General features: G+C 42.3%; 1 protein-coding gene across 2 annotated transcripts in view; it reads left to right on the forward strand.

The window, feature by feature from the left end:
* The window catches only part of ATXN10 (ataxin 10), a 699884-nt gene that overhangs the window by 564991 nt on the left and 116668 nt on the right, over positions 1–18225 (forward strand). For both annotated transcript variants that reach the window (XM_030213944.1, XM_030213945.1), the window contains exons 9-10: positions 2160–2329; positions 6977–7040. In XM_030213944.1, coding sequence (XP_030069804.1) covers positions 2160–2329; positions 6977–7040 — 234 coding nt within the window. The remainder of the gene's footprint in view (positions 1–2159; positions 2330–6976; positions 7041–18225) is intronic.

Here is an 18225-nt window from a genome sequence, read left to right on the forward strand (position 1 = left end):
AGAGAGAGAGAGGTGATGAGAAGAAAGATGGGGAGAGAAAGAGGGGAACATGAGTGGAAAAGGGCTGGAGAAGATGCTGGGGAGATCCTAGCTGGAAGGATGGAGCGAGAAAGAGATGATGAATGGAGAGAGGTGAGGGAAAAGAAAAGTGGGGACCTGGATGGTAGAGAGAGAGGTGATCAATGGAAAGATGGGGACAGAAAGAGGGGGCATGGATGGAAAAGGGTTGGAGAAGATGCTGAGTAGAAAGATGGGGAGAACCTAGCTGGAAGGAGGGAGAGAGAAAGAGGGAAGATGGAGAGATGGGGACAGAAAGAAGAGAGAGCCATGATGGGAGGATGCAGAGGGTAGACACTGGAAGAATGGGGAGGAAAAAGAGGGAAGACACTGAATGGAAGGGTAGGGAGAGAAAGAGGAGATGCTGGATGGAAGTATGCATAGAGAAAGAGGGGGGAGACACTGGAAGGATGGAGAGAGGGAGAGACACAGGAAAGATGGAGGGGGTGACACGAGAAGAATGGAGAGGAGGGAGAGACACGAAGGATGGAGAGGGGGAGAGACACTGGAAGGATGGAGAGGGGGAGAGACACTGGAAGGATGGAGAGGGGGGAGACACTGGAAGGATGGAGAAGGGGGAAGACAGTGGATGGAAGGGTAGGGAGAGAAAGAGAGGAGACACTGGATGGAATGATGTAAAGAGAAATAGGGGGAGACACTGGAAGAATGGGGAGAAATAGACAAGACGCTGGATGGAAAGTTAGGGAAAGAAAAAGGGGAAATGCAAGATGGAAAGGGGGAGAGGATAGAATTAGTGAAAGACTGGAAAATAAGAGGAAGGGGCGTAGGGAAGAACAAGGGTGAGGGAAAGATAAAAAGCCATAGGTAGATGAAGTAAAAAGAGGGAAATTAAAGACTGGATAGGAAGAATGAATTAAATCTGGACAGAGGCAGAAAAATAAATTGAAAAAAACTGAAAGAAACAGGAGAGAGAAAAAGGACAAAAATGGACAGGAAACCCTGGCAGGAGAGTTAAGATAAGATGAAGAAAAGCAGAAACAAGAGAATGGGAGCAACACAATTGGAAAAGTAAATGGCCAGACAACAAAGGTAGAGAAAATAATTTTATTAATTTAGGATAAAGTAGTGTAGCTGTGTTAATAAAGGATAATAAATATAAATAAAACACAAAATAGAAAATAAGGTGATACTTTTATATTGGACTAATTTTAATATATTTTTGACTAGTCTTTCAGAGACCAACACTTCTTTCCTCAAGTCAGGAGAGGATACTATAACATCAGTGACCTGACCTGAGGGAGGAGGTTTTAGTCTCTGAAAGCTAATGGAAAACGGTATTATTTTCGATTTTCAAGTGCCTGAACTGAACATATGTATGAGGTTCGGCATTGGCAGCTGAAGCACGCTGCTAACTCCTGCTCTGCTCAGACAGCACGGTAGGGGACTCATGCAGTGGACCTCTCCAGCTAGCAGCGCTTGTGATTCAACCAGTGCCACAAATTTGAAGATCAAAGTGAGGGGGGTGCTGAGGCCCCCTTGCGGTTGTGCCCCTGGGGGAGAATAGATACTGGATAGGGGGTATAACAGAGTGAACTGAAACACTCCTTCTTACCCCATTCTCTGCTGTTACTGGTGTAAATAAAATATTTTCTGCAATGGCTGTAGGATTGGATGGGGTAGAGCTATGAGGTAGAGTGGGTGGGGCCAAATCAGAATGGGGCAGGGCTGTGGGCGTGTACTAAAATCTCCCTCTCAAAAATCGGGACCCCTTAGCAGCTCTGCATTTAGGTAACACAGATATAAAGAGAGATGTGGGTGCACTTGTGATTGCTCATATACACACATGCAGGCACACAGACACACATGCAAAAGGATTGGAAAGAATACTATGACCCATATTCTGTGTTTTCCCCACTTATTTATTTTTATAAATGGAAACAGTTTACGAATAACTAAGTCTTATTTGACTTCTTTAAGTATTTTTTTCAGTTTTTTATTGACAAATAATTTCTGGATTATCCATTTATGTATTTATTTTTGTGTGTGTGATAAACGTAAAAGTGGTATGCATTGCTCTGATTTTAGATTTTGTCCCACAGCAGTTGAGTACATTATATAAGCATGTTTTCCTTTTTATTTAGATATCTTGAGGCTAACTCAGTTTGCTGGGAAACAGAACAAGAATGTTTTCACAGCTTCTCACTCTGTGTCTGAAATAGAAGAGGTAACCCATCCAGCTGTGGGGTTTAAGGCTCATCTCATTCGCTTGATTGCAAATTTGTGTTACAAACATGAGGATAACCAAGAGAAGGTATGATTTGCTTTTTAATGTGTAAAGCAATGGTTCTCAATTTGACAGCAAGCCTATGCTTTTTTTTAAAATATCTTTATTGAAGAATGATACACACAAGTATATCGAAACAAATAGCAGCAAACAGCCAAACAGTAAGTTTTTCTCTGTACAACAAGCACAGTGATAAAACAAGTACAGTGATAAGTTGGTTGTCCTCGTGTATCATTTTCATTTTAACCACCAACAAAGTCTCCACAATCCCCCATCCCTCCCTCCCTCCCCTTACTCCATGTCTTCTCAGGTAGGCAGTGACTATGGCTTCCCACCCAGGGAGGCCTGTAGTGTCTTCCAAAGATCCTTATACAGTCCCAGAATCCCCTCCTTGGATTTGGGTGTACGCATCAACTGCCAGGATGCCATTTTCAACATACTAGCCTTCCACTCAGCCAGGAGTGGGGGATCCTTCCCCACCCAATGACGAAGTACTGTTTTGCGGGCCAGCAACAACGCCAGAAGTGCAAAATGATGCTGGTGCTCCAAAAAGCCCTGGACACTGAGGTTAGAGTCCAAGCCCAATAAAAGAGATGCATATGTCCATTCACATGTTACTCCCAGAACTGCTTCTATAACATAGGGAACTCCAGACCTGAATGGCTGACGTTTAATACATTCCAAAAAGTGATGTACCGTAGTGCCCCTACCTACTTCACATTTATCACATACTTCATTGTCCCATAGTCTTAGCGATCTCCCTCTACTTTTAGAGATATAAGCATCATGTAGAATCTTAAACTGGGTTTCATGTAGTCTGAATATCCAGGTCTGACTGGACTACACCTGGCCACCTGGACTTAGAGGGGCCCAGATGATATTCAGTCATTACTCACATAACACATTTATGTGGGTTCAGCCAGAGCATATATAAGGGGTTTTCACCAAGTTCAAGACTTCCTTCATTCTCCCTGGTGGTATTTAGTGGTCTTCTGGGCAGGAGTGATCCTCTGCTCCAGCCTTAAAATGGCTGCCTTGAGCTCTAGCAACAGTGCTGCAAGATTGCTGCTGGAGCTTGCATGACCAGAAGCAACTAGGAATCTCTCCTGCCCAGACCAACAATAGATCACCAGGGAAAACAAAGGTAGACCCTGATGGGGTGGGGAGGCTGCTGGAAAGGGCATTGTTCTTATAAGGAAGGGGTTGCCTCTTGACTGGAGATGGGGGGGGGGGGGGGGGGGGAAGAGGGGAACACAGCACAGGATTCCAGCTGCAACCCAGAAGCTATGCAAGTGCAGATCGATTTTCAGTGCCAGGACCTGCATAGCTAAGTGACCAAAGTTAGGACAGCCTTTTGTGAGGTCCTGTTTGATTGCTTAGCTATGTGGGCACTGAGCTTTGCCCCTGGAACACCTCTCCTGCCTGGATTTGAGATGGCTGGTTAGTGACCGTATTCAGTGGCACTGCCTGGTTAAGTGTTGCTGAATATTGGCAGCCTACCCACTGAGCATGATTTAAGTGGGCAGGGAGAGGGAAGACAGTGGGCCCTAAGTATATAAGAGTTGTTTATATCCAGCAAACTTATTCATATAAGTGCAACCGATTTAGGTGTGAAGTCCCAGAAGGCACAGTTTTACTTTGTAAGGGGTATATAAATTATTCGGGGCCCAAGCATAGATGTTCCCCTCAATCACTCATTGCAAACCCTGGTCTGAACAAGCATTTTGCTTGAAATCTATGCATTCTTCGGTGAAGTTCAAGAACTGATGTGGGAATTTTAAATATATATACAGTAACCCACAAATCCTTTATAGGTCACCCAAAATTAGTCACATATGTAAACTAATTTACTAAATTGGTGACGACAATAACTGGACTTGCAAGTGCTAATTGGCACTAATTACTGGTTATGAGTATATCTGCCCTGCACACCTATTCTATAACTTGCATGCCTAATTCATCTCATTTGCAGCTCCAACGGGGGTGTAACCAAGGGAGGGGCATGGGTGGGTCATGGGCATTCCCAGAATTTAGACGCAGAGGTATAGAATAATTCAATTTCCGCTCCTAACTCACAGTAGTTAGGCACGAGCATTTACACTATCCTTTGGCAGGCATAAATGCTGAAGCCTAAAGTTAGATGTGAAAATGACTTATGCTAGTATTCTACCACGCAACTTGAAAACAATCCACGAACTAACCAACTTCCGCAAACTACTGAAGACTCATCTCTTTGATAAAATTTACTGTAAGGATCAATACACATGAAGTCCACACTCACTGTTTCAGAAATACACCAATACATTCTCTTCTGAACTCTCATCCCCCGTAATTTTATCACACTTAAACCTTTACTCACAGAAAATGTTATACCAAATGTTCTTTCGCTAAGGTTCTATTACCCTATTAATTTCCCGTTGTCTCTTTCCATTGTTCCATTGTTCTTTCCTTGTCTTATTCCCTAACGATACCTTGACTCTGTCTTCGCTTAACTTCTCACAATGTAATCCATAACTGATTTGTAACAAATCGTATTTCCATTATTTACAATGTATTGTAAGCCACACTGAGCCCGCAAATAGGTGGGAAAATGTGGGATACAAATGCAATAAAATAAATAAATAAATAAATAAGTTCTTTAGAGACGGTTCTGTGCAGAGCTGCCTTTATAGAATTTGTACTTATCGCGCATCATCCTAACACCTAACTGTGGGTGCCCTATACAGAATTCCTCCGTAATTGTATTCCCCATTACAAACTGGAAGTGTCCATATCATTTTGGAGCACCCAAATCATACCCCCTTTGAACCTGTGAGTCTTGAGGCATCCACACATGCAAACATCATTCTAAAATTGGTATTTACATGTGTATGCAGTACAAAATGTACATGCCATACAAAGTTTCTAAAATGGACTTAATATATGAGCCCTGTAGTCTCCAGTTGTTAGTAGTTTATACTAACTACGTCATTTTGTGGTATCAACATCTAAATGTCCAGTATTTACAGTGGTGGAAATAAGTATTTGATCCCTTGCTGATTTTGTAAGTTTGCCCACTGACAAAGACATGAGCAGCCCATAATTGAAGGGTAGGTTATTGGTAACAGTGAGAGATAGCACATCACAAATTAAATCCGGAAAATCACATTGTGGAAAGTATATGAATTTATTTGCATTCTGCAGAGGGAAATAAGTATTTGATCCCCCACCAACCAGTAAGAGATCTGGCCCCTACAGACCAGGTAGATGCTCCAAATCAACTCGTTACCTGCATGACAGACAGCTGTCGGCAATGGTCACCTGTATGAAAGACACCTGTCCACAGACTCAGTGAATCAGTCAGACTCTAACCTCTACAAAATGGCCAAGAGCAAGGAGCTGTCTAAGGATGTCAGGGACAAGATCATACACCTGCACAAGGCTGGAATGGGCTACAAAACCATCAGTAAGACGCTGGGCGAGAAGGAGACAACTGTTGGTGCCATAGTAAGAAAATGGAAGAAGTACAAAATGACTGTCAATCGACAAAGATCTGGGGCTCCACGCAAAATCTCACCTCGTGGGGTATCCTTGATCATGAGGAAGGTTAGAAATCAGCCTACAACTACAAGGGGGGAACTTGTCAATGATCTCAAGGCAGCTGGGACCACTGTCACCACGAAAACCATTGGTAACACATTACGACATAACGGATTGCAATCCTGCAGTGCCCGCAAGGTCCCCCTGCTCCGGAAGGCACATGTGACGGCCCGTCTGAAGTTTGCCAGTGAACACCTGGATGATGCCGAGAGTGATTGGGAGAAGGTGCTGTGGTCAGATGAGACAAAAATTGAGCTCTTTGGCATGAACTCAACTCGCCGTGTTTGGAGGAAGAGAAATGCTGCCTATGACCCAAAGAACACCGTCCCCACTGTCAAGCATGGAGGTGGAAATGTTATGTTTTGGGGGTGTTTCTCTGCTAAGGGCACAGGACTACTTCACCGCATCAATGGGAGAATGGATGGGGCCATGTACCGTACAATTCTGAGTGACAACCTCCTTCCCTCCGCCAGGGCCTTAAAAATGGGTCGTGGCTGGGTCTTCCAGCACGACAATGACCCAAAACATACAGCCAAGGCAACAAAGGAGTGGCTCAGGAAGAAGCACATTAGGGTCATGGAGTGGCCTAGCCAGTCACCAGACCTTAATCCCATTGAAAACTTATGGAGGGAGCTGAAGCTGCGAGTTGCCAAGCGACAGCCCAGAACTCTTAATGATTTAGAGATGATCTGCAAAGAGGAGTGGACCAAAATTCCTCCTGACATGTGTGCAAACCTCATCATCAACTACAGAAGACGTCTGACCGCTGTGCTTGCCAACAAGGGTTTTGCCACCAAGTATTAGGTCTTGTTTGCCAGAGGGATTAAATACTTATTTCCCTCTGCAGAATGCAAATAAATTCATATACTTTCCACAATGTGATTTTCCGGATTTAATTTGTGATGTGCTATCTCTCACTGTTACCAATAACCTACCCTTCAATTATGGGCTGCTCATGTCTTTGTCAGTGGGCAAACTTACAAAATCAGCAAGGGATCAAATACTTATTTCCACCACTGTATCTAAAAAACTGAAATTCCTCCAATGAGAGAATGTTTGTAAAATAAATAGTCACATTTTGCTTATGTGTTTCAGGTTTTCCACTTAGATGGTATTCCATTAATCCTGGACAACTGCAGCATTGATGACAACAATCCGTGTATCCTGTTTACGGTCTGATTTTAAATACTTTGAAACATTTTGTTCTATATGAGGACATCCCAGAATTTGGCACTTAGGTGTTTTTTCCCTTTAATTCCTATATTCTACTTATATAATGCAGAAAAAAAGTTACATCTTCAAAGACCCATTGCAGTGGCTTAGCAGTCTACCTCTTCAAAAAAAAAAAAAAAAATCTTTTCCATTGGAAATACTGTCAATAATAGCCTCCAAGGTCTAAGCCGGGGTGCAGAAGTTCAGTTCTCAAGGGCCTCAAGTATGTGTTGAGCAGGGACTGTCTTTTCATGTTAATTTGTACAGCGCTGTGTAAGTCTAGTAGTGCTATAGAAATGTTTAATAGTAGTAGTAGTATGTCAGGTTTTTAGGATATCCCTAAAGAGTATACGCATGCAAGATCTTCAGGTGTACTGCCTCCAATGTATACAAATCTATGTTGTGCAAATTACTTAGGGATATAATGAAAACCTGACTTGTTTGCAGACCTTGAGGACTGAATTTGGGCACCCTTGCCTAAGCATAGGAAAGGAGTCAGTCAAGCAGTTGTGCAGTTAAAACCACTTCATTTTGAACAAGACGGCATAATCAGTCTTTTCATGAATGTGATAAATTCCCTTCCAGTAGGTGAGAGAACTCAATAGGTCACCAAATCTTGGCTGGAAATGACATGAGATTGTACTCCTGTGAATTGTGATCCAAGATTATCATCTACACATCCCTCAATTACTGCTCACTCATCTGTTAAAAAATCATGAGCTGAATTAGCTGTAAACTGGTGTTACTCCAAAAGGATTTAAAAACTTCTATCTGAAAAAAGTAGTAGAACAACTCCCAATGAAAGACTAACAGAAACTTATATTTTTGATATTGCTTAATTCCAAAGGAAGTTGAGAGGTTTAAGACCATTGCTAGTTCTAAAAGTCTACAATATATTTTTGCTTTGGGAAATGTTCAAGATGACATCACTGAACATTGTACTTCCTCCTCCTGGGTATGACAGATTGGTTATGTTCCCTGGATCTATTAGATGTGTACACCAATGCAATCATCCACTGTATGTGGGGAGTACCTTAGTTTTATTGTACAAGGCATTCACTATCCATACCAAGTTCTTTTTGTCACTCTGTAGTTTTGAATGTGTTCACAAAAGGAAGAATTTTTAAAGGATTTTTCACTCTCATAAGCCAGTAAATATGCATAAAATACCTCTTTTAAAATTATCCATACATACAGAAACACACTGTGACAAGTAGGTGCAAATTTGTACACAGTCTGGATTTAGACATGTTTGAAATAGATGTCACTTTGTGCAAGTAAAATTTTAATTAATTCATTTCAGGTTTGTGGTTGTTATTGCAAAATGTTTAGGTAGCTCCCTTTATTCCAGACATTTCAAAAATGATAATATAAAATAAATGTGTTCATATTCACACAAGCAGGCTCAAGGCCTTTTCTTTTGTTTTCGGTTTCGAGCACATTTTCATTATCAGCAGAAAATGAATTAATAGTTTTGGTTTGAATCTTTATATGCCAACATACCTCAAAAAGAAGCCATTGAAATAATTAGGGAAATGATTAGACAAAGAGATTTTTTTTTGGAGATTACCTACCGAATATATAGCGGAACTTGCAGCTTTAGCAATAAGAACTATTTTTCTTTTAACAGAAATTTTTACCAACAGATAAAGGGAACAACCATGAGGACAAAAATGGCCCCCTCAGTGGTGAATCTATATGTGGGTGATTTTGAGAAGCAATTTCTTTCCGTACATGATTATGAAATTAACTAGTAAAAAAAGGCCCGTTTCTGACACAAATGAAACGGGCGCTAGCAAGGGTTTCCTCAGGTTTTCCTCGGAGTGTGTATGTTTGAGAGAGTGTATGTGAGAGTGACTATTTGTGAGAGAGAGAGTGAATGTGCGAGTGTGTGTGTGAGAGAGAGAGTGCGTCTGGGTGCGAGTGTGTCTGTGAGAGAGTGTGTGCGTGAGAATGAGAGTGTGTGCATATGTGTGAGAGTGTGAGAAAGAGAGTGTGTTTCACACAGATACAGTGTGTGCGAGAGAGAGAGTGTGTGTGAGACACAGACTCTCTGTGAGACTGAGTGTATGAGACCAAGAGAGTGTGTGAGTGACTGTGTGACACAGAGAGAGTGAATGTGATACAGTGTGAGACATAGGGTGTGTTAGAGACAGTGTGTGAGAGTGAGAGAGAGAAAGACATTGACTGTGAGAGAGAGAGTGTGTGTGTGACAGAGATACCTCCCTCTCCCCTCTCTGGTGTCAGGCCCACCTCCCTCCCTCTCTCTGGTGTCAGCCCCCCCCCCCCCCCCCCCCCTCTCTGGTGTCTGAGCCTTACTGTGCAGGACGCTGAGCTCTGGCTGTGCTTCAAGGAACTGACCAATCCTATTTAATACAATGCACCTCCAACATTCTGAAGCCGAGAAACCTCGTGCGGTTGGTCACTTCTGCTTGTGACGAACCCGGAAGTACGTGATGTCAATTCAGGAGATGGATACAGAGAGCAGGAATGCCTCAGCCATGCAGTCAGCTTCAGAATGTTGGAGGTGCGTTTTATTATATAGGATAGGATATAGTACTATGGAAAAGGTATATTGCTGATTGTTTAGATAAAAAAAATTTGAAATTTCAAATGCATTACGATAAAACAAATATGCCTTTCCTAGACATACAGACCAGCGTCCGTGGAGGTAATTTTTGAAACTGATATCGTAAGCCTATGGATGTCAGATATTTGAATTTTGTCAGTTGTCATGGCAAATCCCTTAAGAAACACCTTCTATACAGCCAGTTTTTATGTCTAAAAAGGTTACGTTCAGATACTGCATTTTTAATAAAAGATCTCATGATATGAAAGAAAGATTCAGAGAAAAAGATATGCTGCCTTATGTGTTAAAGAATGCTTTGAGAAGGCATTAGCTTGCAATAGGAAATCCTTGCTTTAAACCAGCAGACAAGAAAAGAACTGGAAAGGTTATATGCACCTTGCCATTTACACATATGTCAAATCATATTGTAAAGGTTTGAAAACAACATTGACATATTGTGCAGAACCTGAAACTTTTCTCCGGGATAGTCTTGTACCGTCTGCCCTACCTCTGGAAACCAGGACAACAAGGAGACTCCCAGCAGGATTTCAATGTGGGAACTGTTCTGTGTGCAGAATTAACATGAACTCTAATGTCATCTGGTGAAAGATTTGTCCTGAAACAATTTTCAAATTGTAAAACTGAAGGTGTGGTATATGCTGTGGTATGCCTTGTGGTCTGGTCTATATTGGGATGACCAAGAGGAGATTGAATATTAGGATAATGTAACATAAAAGTGCGAGTAAGAGAGAAACCACTGGTGGACCACACCTTGGAAGTTGGACATACCTTTGAGGACTATAAATTTTGTGCTCTGGCTGCACCAAGGAGATCCTGGAGAGGTGGTTCGGTGGACAACCTACTACTTAAAACAAAACAGAGGCTTATCTTTCTATTCCGGACCCTCTTTCCTGGAGGTTTAAATATGGATACTAATCTGTTAGTATATTTCTGACCACCTTTTTGTTTGCAGTGAGTTTTTTTCAGAGGTGACATTAGGACACTATTGAATAATAATGAATATGATCTATTATGACTTTTTTATATTTTTGGCATTATACTTGGCAAATGTTTTATAATGCTCCCTAACTTTTAGGCACGGGGCTATTATTATTTATTATGTAACTGCCATCTATAATTCATGATTTGAGTTTTAATAGTAATGTTCCTCAGTGTTTCTTTAATTTCTTTTATATAAGTACATAAGTAATGCCACACTGGGAAAAGACCAAGGGTCCATCGAGCCCAGCATCCTGTCCACGACAGTGGCCAATCCAGGTCAAGGGCACCTGGCAAGCTTCCCAAACGTACAAACATTCTATACATGTTATTCCCGGAATTCTGGATTTTCCCAAGTCCATTTAGTACCGGTTTATGGACTTGTCCTTTAGGAAACTGTCTAACCCCCTTTTAAACTCTGCCAAGCTAACCGCCTTCACCATGTTCTTCGGCAATGAATTCCAGAGTTTAATTAAGCGTTGGGTGAAGAAACTTTTTCTACGATTTGTTTTAAATTTACTACACTGTAGTTTCATCGCATGCCCCCTAGTCCTAGTATTTTTTGAAAGCATGAACAGACGCTTCACATCCACCTTTTCAACTCCACTCATTATTTTATATTCTTCTATCATGTCTCCCCTCAGCCGTCTCTTCTCCAAGCTGAAAAGTCCTAGCCTCCTTAGTCTTTCTTCATAGGGAAGTTGTCCCATCCCCGTTATCATTTGAGTCGCCCTTCGCTGCACCTTTTCCAATTCCATTATATCTTTCTTGAGATGCGGCGACCAGAACTGAACACAATACTCAAGGTGCACCATGGAGCGATATAACGGCATTATAACATCCTCACACCTGTTTTCCATACCTTTCCTAATAATACCCAACATTCTATTTGCTTTCCGAGCCGCAGCAGCACACTGAGCAGAAGGTTTCAGTGTATTATCGACGACACCCAGATCCCTTTCTTGGTCCGTAACTCCTAACGTGGAACCTTGCATGACGTAGCTATAATTCGGGTTCTTTTTTCCCACATGCATCACCTTGCACTTGCTCACATTATAGGTACGGTGCTTTTATTATCATGTAGCTGGTGTCTATAATTCATTATTTGCTTTTTAATAGTGTTAATTGTTTGAAGGCTTTCAATATTCAGGCATTAATACTTGGAAACATAGGGGTCCTTTTACGTTAAAAGGTGGCCCGTACTACCTTTAGCGTGTGGGTTTACCATGTGATGTGGCCACCTTAGCGTGCCAGTAAATAGCTTTTTTTTTTTTTTTTTGTAATGTCCATGCGCTAATTTCCCCATTAGCACATGGCCATTACTGCGGGAGCCCTTACCACCATCTGTTTAGGAAGCAGTAAGGGCTCCCGCGCTAATCAGGTAGAGTTCAGTAATGTGCCTGTGCTACCTGATTAGCACAGGCATGCCTACTCTTCACCCATGGGCACACCTCCCATTCTGGAAAATAACAAATATTTTCCAGTGCAGGATTGGTGTACGCTGAGCAGGAAACTGCTGTGGGATGCCTCAGCACATTCTGCATTAGTGCCATTTTACCGCACATTAGGCCTGCATTTGGCCTACTTCACCTTAGTAAAAGGGCCCCTTAGGTTTTTAATACTCACCCATGTTAGTGGAATGCACTGATGTCATTGAAACCTGGAAGTTATAATGAAAAAAAAAACTACCATTTAAAAAAATGTTTTCTAGGTGATTTTTGTTTAGAAAATTAGTAATTCAGATTGATCTCAACCTGTTTTATACTTCTTTTTGAGCTCTTAATGGTTTTGCCAATTTTGGCTGGCTTTGTTCCATTGGGTTGCTTTTACCATCAGGATTTATAATTTTGCTTTCCAAATAACGATTCTGTGTGACATTTAACTTTTTGATTGTGATTTATCTTATTTGTAGTATATATTTGCTTTCTTTAGTTTGGTTTTGGTTTTTTTGGTTTTTTTTAGTTATTTGCATGAGTCACCCCCCTATGGGAATGTATATACCAGCAGTCTTGAGAGTAGTATCAGAATTGCTGCCAAAATCTGTTGTTCTAGAATACTATGTTAGACTGCTATTCTTTGGAGAACACTGGTAAAGAGGCACTGTTTTTTGGGGGGGGAGGGGGGGTCTTTTTTGTTTTTTGCTTTTATTAATAAGTGCTGGACTCGTTTGCGATTTGTGGATTACGTTGTTGTTTGTTTTTTTTAGCTAAAGCCAAGTTGGTGATGCTATTCCAATACACCACTTGGGTAGGTGTCCTTCCTTCACCTATGTTCCTTTTTAGAATAGGCTCCCACCATGCACCCTTCAGAAGTCTAATTCTAGACTAAAATCAAACATTGAAATCGTATCTAAGGATGCATGTTAATGCTCAACAAGATGATTGGGTTTCATTATTACCATGGGCAGAGTTTGCTTATAATAATAGCCTCCATTCAGCCGCGAACACTTCTCCGTTGTTTGCAGCCTATGGTTGGCACCCACGATTGCCTCTTCCCATGCCCCAGGGGGCAGGGGCAGTTCCTGCCTCTGCTCCTCCTCAGCTTTTCAGAACTCTGACCGATCTCCACAAGGTGTGGAGGGACGTACAGGGCCACCTCCACCAGGCCGTAGAGACCTACCGGAACTTCGCAGATAGGAAGAGGCAATCCGCCCCTCAGCTGGTACCAGGTCAACGAGTTTGGCTTAATACTAAGTATCTCAAGCTCAGACTGCCCTCCTTTAAATTCTCGCCCAGGTTCATCGGACCTTTTGCCGTCACGGAGCACATAGGAACCGTGACTTATAGACTACGTTTACCACCACGTTTCAAAATACACAATGCATTCCACGGAAAATAAATGAAGCAGATCGCAGGGAAACAAAGTGTAATTTATTGATGAAATCCAATTAAAATATATGTATATACAGAATTGGATTCCCTACGTTCCCTGTCTATGCAGAGTATGGGCACCGGAGGATCGGATGGCTATCTTGGTTTTGGGCTTGTTCCAGGTTTGGCCAGCCACCTTAGTAGGGGCAGCTTAAGTTATGGCAGCCATCTTGGAGTAGGGCAGCTTCAGGAAGGAAGCCCATATTTGGGCGTAGGGTGTCACTGATGGGGCAGTCATCATGATTTCAGCTGTGCTAGTTTGGGCCTAATTTCTACACTATTTAAGACTCCACCCTCAGTCCTTCCGTGTTTTGGCTTCTACTCAGTTCGCTGATTAGTTGCAGTGCTTTTGGATCTGCTATTGACCGCTGCCTGGTATCGACCTCTGCCTGTCCCTGGATCTGCTATTGACCGCTGCCTGGTATTGACCTCTGCCTGTCCCTGGACCTGCTACTGACCACTGCCTTGTACTGACCTCTGCCTGTTCCTGGATCTGCTACTGACCGCTGCCTGGTACCGACCTCTGCCTGTTCCTGGATCTGCTATTGTCTGCTGCCTGGTACTGACCACTGCCTGTCCCTGGATCTTCTGTTCTCTGCTGCCTGGTCTAACCCTGTGGACTTTGTGCTGGACTTTGTTCTCTCTGCTGTTGGCTACCCGCACTCAGGGGCTCAACCCCTGGGGACCGGTGGGAGACACAGGGGGAACTTGAGGTTTTGACCGACAGCCTGGTGAGGGGTTTCCCTCGTCGAGTACAAGGGCTCACCTCTCCTTGCGGAAAGCATTACACAAACTACCCACACCAAGGGACACACACTGGACCTCTTATCACACAAAATGTCCACAGATCTTAACCTATCAATAACAGATATCAAATGGTCAGAAGTACCTTGGACAGTTCACTACAAACTGAACCTATCCCTAAATTGGCGAAAGAAGGGCTCAAATTTTATACCAGAGCAAACAACCTACACTATGAGAGGGCAAATAGATCCACAAATATTCTGGCAACAGATTTACGACAACGAATGGACAACACGAACTGACTCCATATACTATCTCAACCACTGGGAGGCTAGATGCAGTAGCGTACTAAACGAAATAGTACCCATAAAGACAAGAATATCAAAAAGATAAAACTCGATACCATGGTTCAATGATGACTTAAAAAAACTGAAAACACAATCCAGAAAACTTGAACGAGCATGGAAAAAAAAAAACTAAAAACGAATATACACTCAATGCATGGAAACAAATACAGAGAAAATACAAATATGCCATTAGAGAAACCAAAAGGTCCTACTACAAGACTAAACTAGGACCGGATAACAAAGATCTTAAGAAACTATTTCAACTCGTAAATAAGTTACTAGACACCACCCCTGTCACTACATCCAACACAAACATCCCATCTGCAGATAAACTGGCTACTTACTTCAAGGACAAAATAACAAAATCACGCAGCACTCTTCCTCATCACAACACCGACATCGAAAAATTCTTCGACGACCTAGACCCAATCCCGGGCATATACCCAGCTTAACCGTATCTGGTCTACATTCAATCTACTCACCATTGAATCAGTTACGCGAGCAACTCACAGATTCGCCAACACCCACTGCAAACTGGACATATGTCCCTGTCATCTACTTAAATCCGCCCCCAGCCGATTCATAGAAGACCTCACATCCCACCTAAACTTCACGCTACAACAAGGTTTCTTCCCCGAGGACTATGGCAATATCCTACTTACCCACTACCCAAAGATACTAAGAAAAAAACAAACGACCTTACCAACTAGAATACTGATAGAACTGAAAAATGAGCTTGCCGAGCTACTGTTAGTGATATGCAATTTATCCTTAAAATCGAGCGTGGTACCGGAAGATTGGAGGGTGGCCAATGTAACTCCGATTTTTAAAAAAGGTTCCAGGGGAGAGCCAGGAAATTATAGACCGGTGAGTCTGACGTCGGTGCGGGGGAAAATGGTAGAGGCTATTATCAAAAACAAAATTACAGAGCACATCCAAGGACATGGATTACTGAGACCAAGTCAGCATGGCTTTTGTATGGGGGAAATCTTGCCTGACCAATTTATTTCAGTTCTTTGAAGGAGTAAACAAACATGTGGACAAAGGGGAGCCGGTTGATATTGTGTATCTGGATTTTCAAAAGGCGTTTGACAAGGTACCTCATGAAAGGCTACAGAGGAAATTGGAGGGTCATGGGATAGGAGGAAATGTCCTATTGTGGATTAAAAACTGGTTGAAGGATAGGAAACAGAGAGTGGGGTTAAATGGGCAGTATTCACAATGGAGAAGGGTAGTTAGTGGGGTTCCTCAGGGGTGACACAAAGTTATTCAAAGTCGTTAACTCGCGACAGGATTGTGAAAAATTACAGAAGGACCTTACAAGACTGGGAGATTGGGTGGCTAAATGGCAGGTGATGTTTAATGTGAGGAAGTGCAAGGTGATGCATGTGGGAAAAAAGAACCCGAATTATAGCTACGTCATGCAAGGTTCCACATTAGGAGTTAAAGACCAAGAATGGAATCTGGGTGTCGTCGTCGATAATACACTGAAACCTGCTCAGTGTGCTGCTGCGGCTAGGAAAGCGAATAGAATTTTGGGTATTATTAGGAAAGGTATGGAAAACAGGTGTGAGGATGTTATAATGCCGTTATGTCGCTCTATGGTGCGACCGCACCTTGAGTATTGTGTTCAATTCTGGTCGCCGCATCTCAAGAAAGATATAGTAGAATTGGAAAAGGTGCAGCGAAGGGCGACTAAAATGATAGTGGGGATGGGACGACTTCCCTGTGAAGAAAGACTAAGGAGGCTAGGGCTTTTCAGTTTGGAGAAGAGACGGCTGAGGAGAGACATGATAGAGGTATATAAAATAATGAGTGGAGTGGAACAGGTGGATGTGAAGCGTCTGTTCACGCTTTCAAAAAATACTAGGACTAGGGGGCATGCAATGGAACTACAGTGTAGTAAATTTAAAACAAATCGGAGAAACATTTTCTTCACCCAACGCATAATTAAACTCTGGAATTCGTTGCCAGAGAACGTGGTGAAGGCGGTTAGCTTGGCAGAGTTTAAAAAGGGGTTGGACGGTTTCCTAAAGGACAAGTCCATAAACCGGTACTAAATGGACTTGGGAAAAATCCACAATTCCAAGAATAACATATGTATAGAATGTTTGTACGTTTGGGAAGCTTGCCAGGTGCCCTTGACCTGGATTGGCCGCTGACGTGGACAAGATGCTGGGCTCGATGGACCCTTGGTCTTTTCCCAGTGTGGCATTACTTATGTACTTAACTACCGCCCAATTGCATCCATCCCTCTAGTAGTAAAATTGATGGAGAACCTGGTGACCAAACAGCTTACGGAATACCTGGACAAGCACTCAATACTACACGACTCACAATCAGGATTCCGCTCCCACTATAGTACCGAAACTGTCCTAGTCACTCTCCTGGACAAATTCAAACAGGAAATAGCCATAGGTAAAAGCATACTTCTCCTTCAATTCGACATGTCGAGCACATTTGACATGGTAAACCATAATATACTACTAAGACTCCTTGGCCATTTCGGGATTGTAGGGAATGTACTCAATTGGATCAAAGGCTTTTTAACCACCAGAACATACCAAGAAAAATCAAATTCAAACATATCACCGTGGAAAGCAGACTGCGGAGTACCTCAAGGATCACTGTTATCACCAATACTCTTCAACATGATGATGATCCCACTGGCAAAGTCCTTATCCAATCGAGGCCTTAACCCATTCATATATGCAGATGATGATACAATCTACATTCCCTTCAGACATGCCTTGACTGAAATAATTAATGAAATCAATGAGGGCCTGAACATCATGGACTCTTGGGCAAACTCATTCCAACTGAAACTGAACACCGAAAAAACACACTGTCTTATCCTCTCATCCCAACATAACAACTACAAACCTGCAACAATAAATACCCCAGGACACGCACTCCCTATCTCAGACAGCCTAAAAATACTCGGAGTCACAATCGACCGCAACCTCACTCTCAAGAGCCAAGTAAAAACCGTAATAAAGAAAATGTTCTACGCAATGTGGAAACTTAAACGAATAAAACCTTTCTTCCCGAGGGACACCTTCCGTAAACTATTACAATCAATGGTCCTAAGCTATGCAGATTACTGCAACGGAATCTATGCGGGATGTAAAGAACAACTCACAAAAAAACTCCAGACAACCCAAAATACAGCAGCCAGACTGATATATGGTAAAACACGATTCGAAAGCGCTAAACCCCTTCGAGAAAAGCTGCACTGGCTCCCAATTAAAGAACGGATCATCTTCAAAATCTGCACATTGGTTCACAAAATCATCTACGGTGTAGTCCCAGGATACATGACAGACCTCATAGATCTACCAACTAGAAACAAATGTGGATCAACCCGATCATACCTAAACTTACATTACACAAACTGCAAAAGGCTAAAATACAAAACAACTTATGCATCTAGTTTCTCCTACATAAGCGCACAGCTATGGAATGGTCTCCCATATGCAGTGAAAACAATACATGACCACCTAAACTTCAGGAAATCATTAAAAACCCACCTCTTCAAAAAAGCCTATCACACCGATCCAACATAAATCTCCACACCCAGCTACACAACATAATCAATGATCG

The sequence above is a fragment of the Microcaecilia unicolor genome, chromosome 9 (assembly GCF_901765095.1).
Source record: "Microcaecilia unicolor chromosome 9, aMicUni1.1, whole genome shotgun sequence".
Lineage (NCBI taxonomy): Eukaryota > Metazoa > Chordata > Amphibia > Gymnophiona > Siphonopidae > Microcaecilia > Microcaecilia unicolor.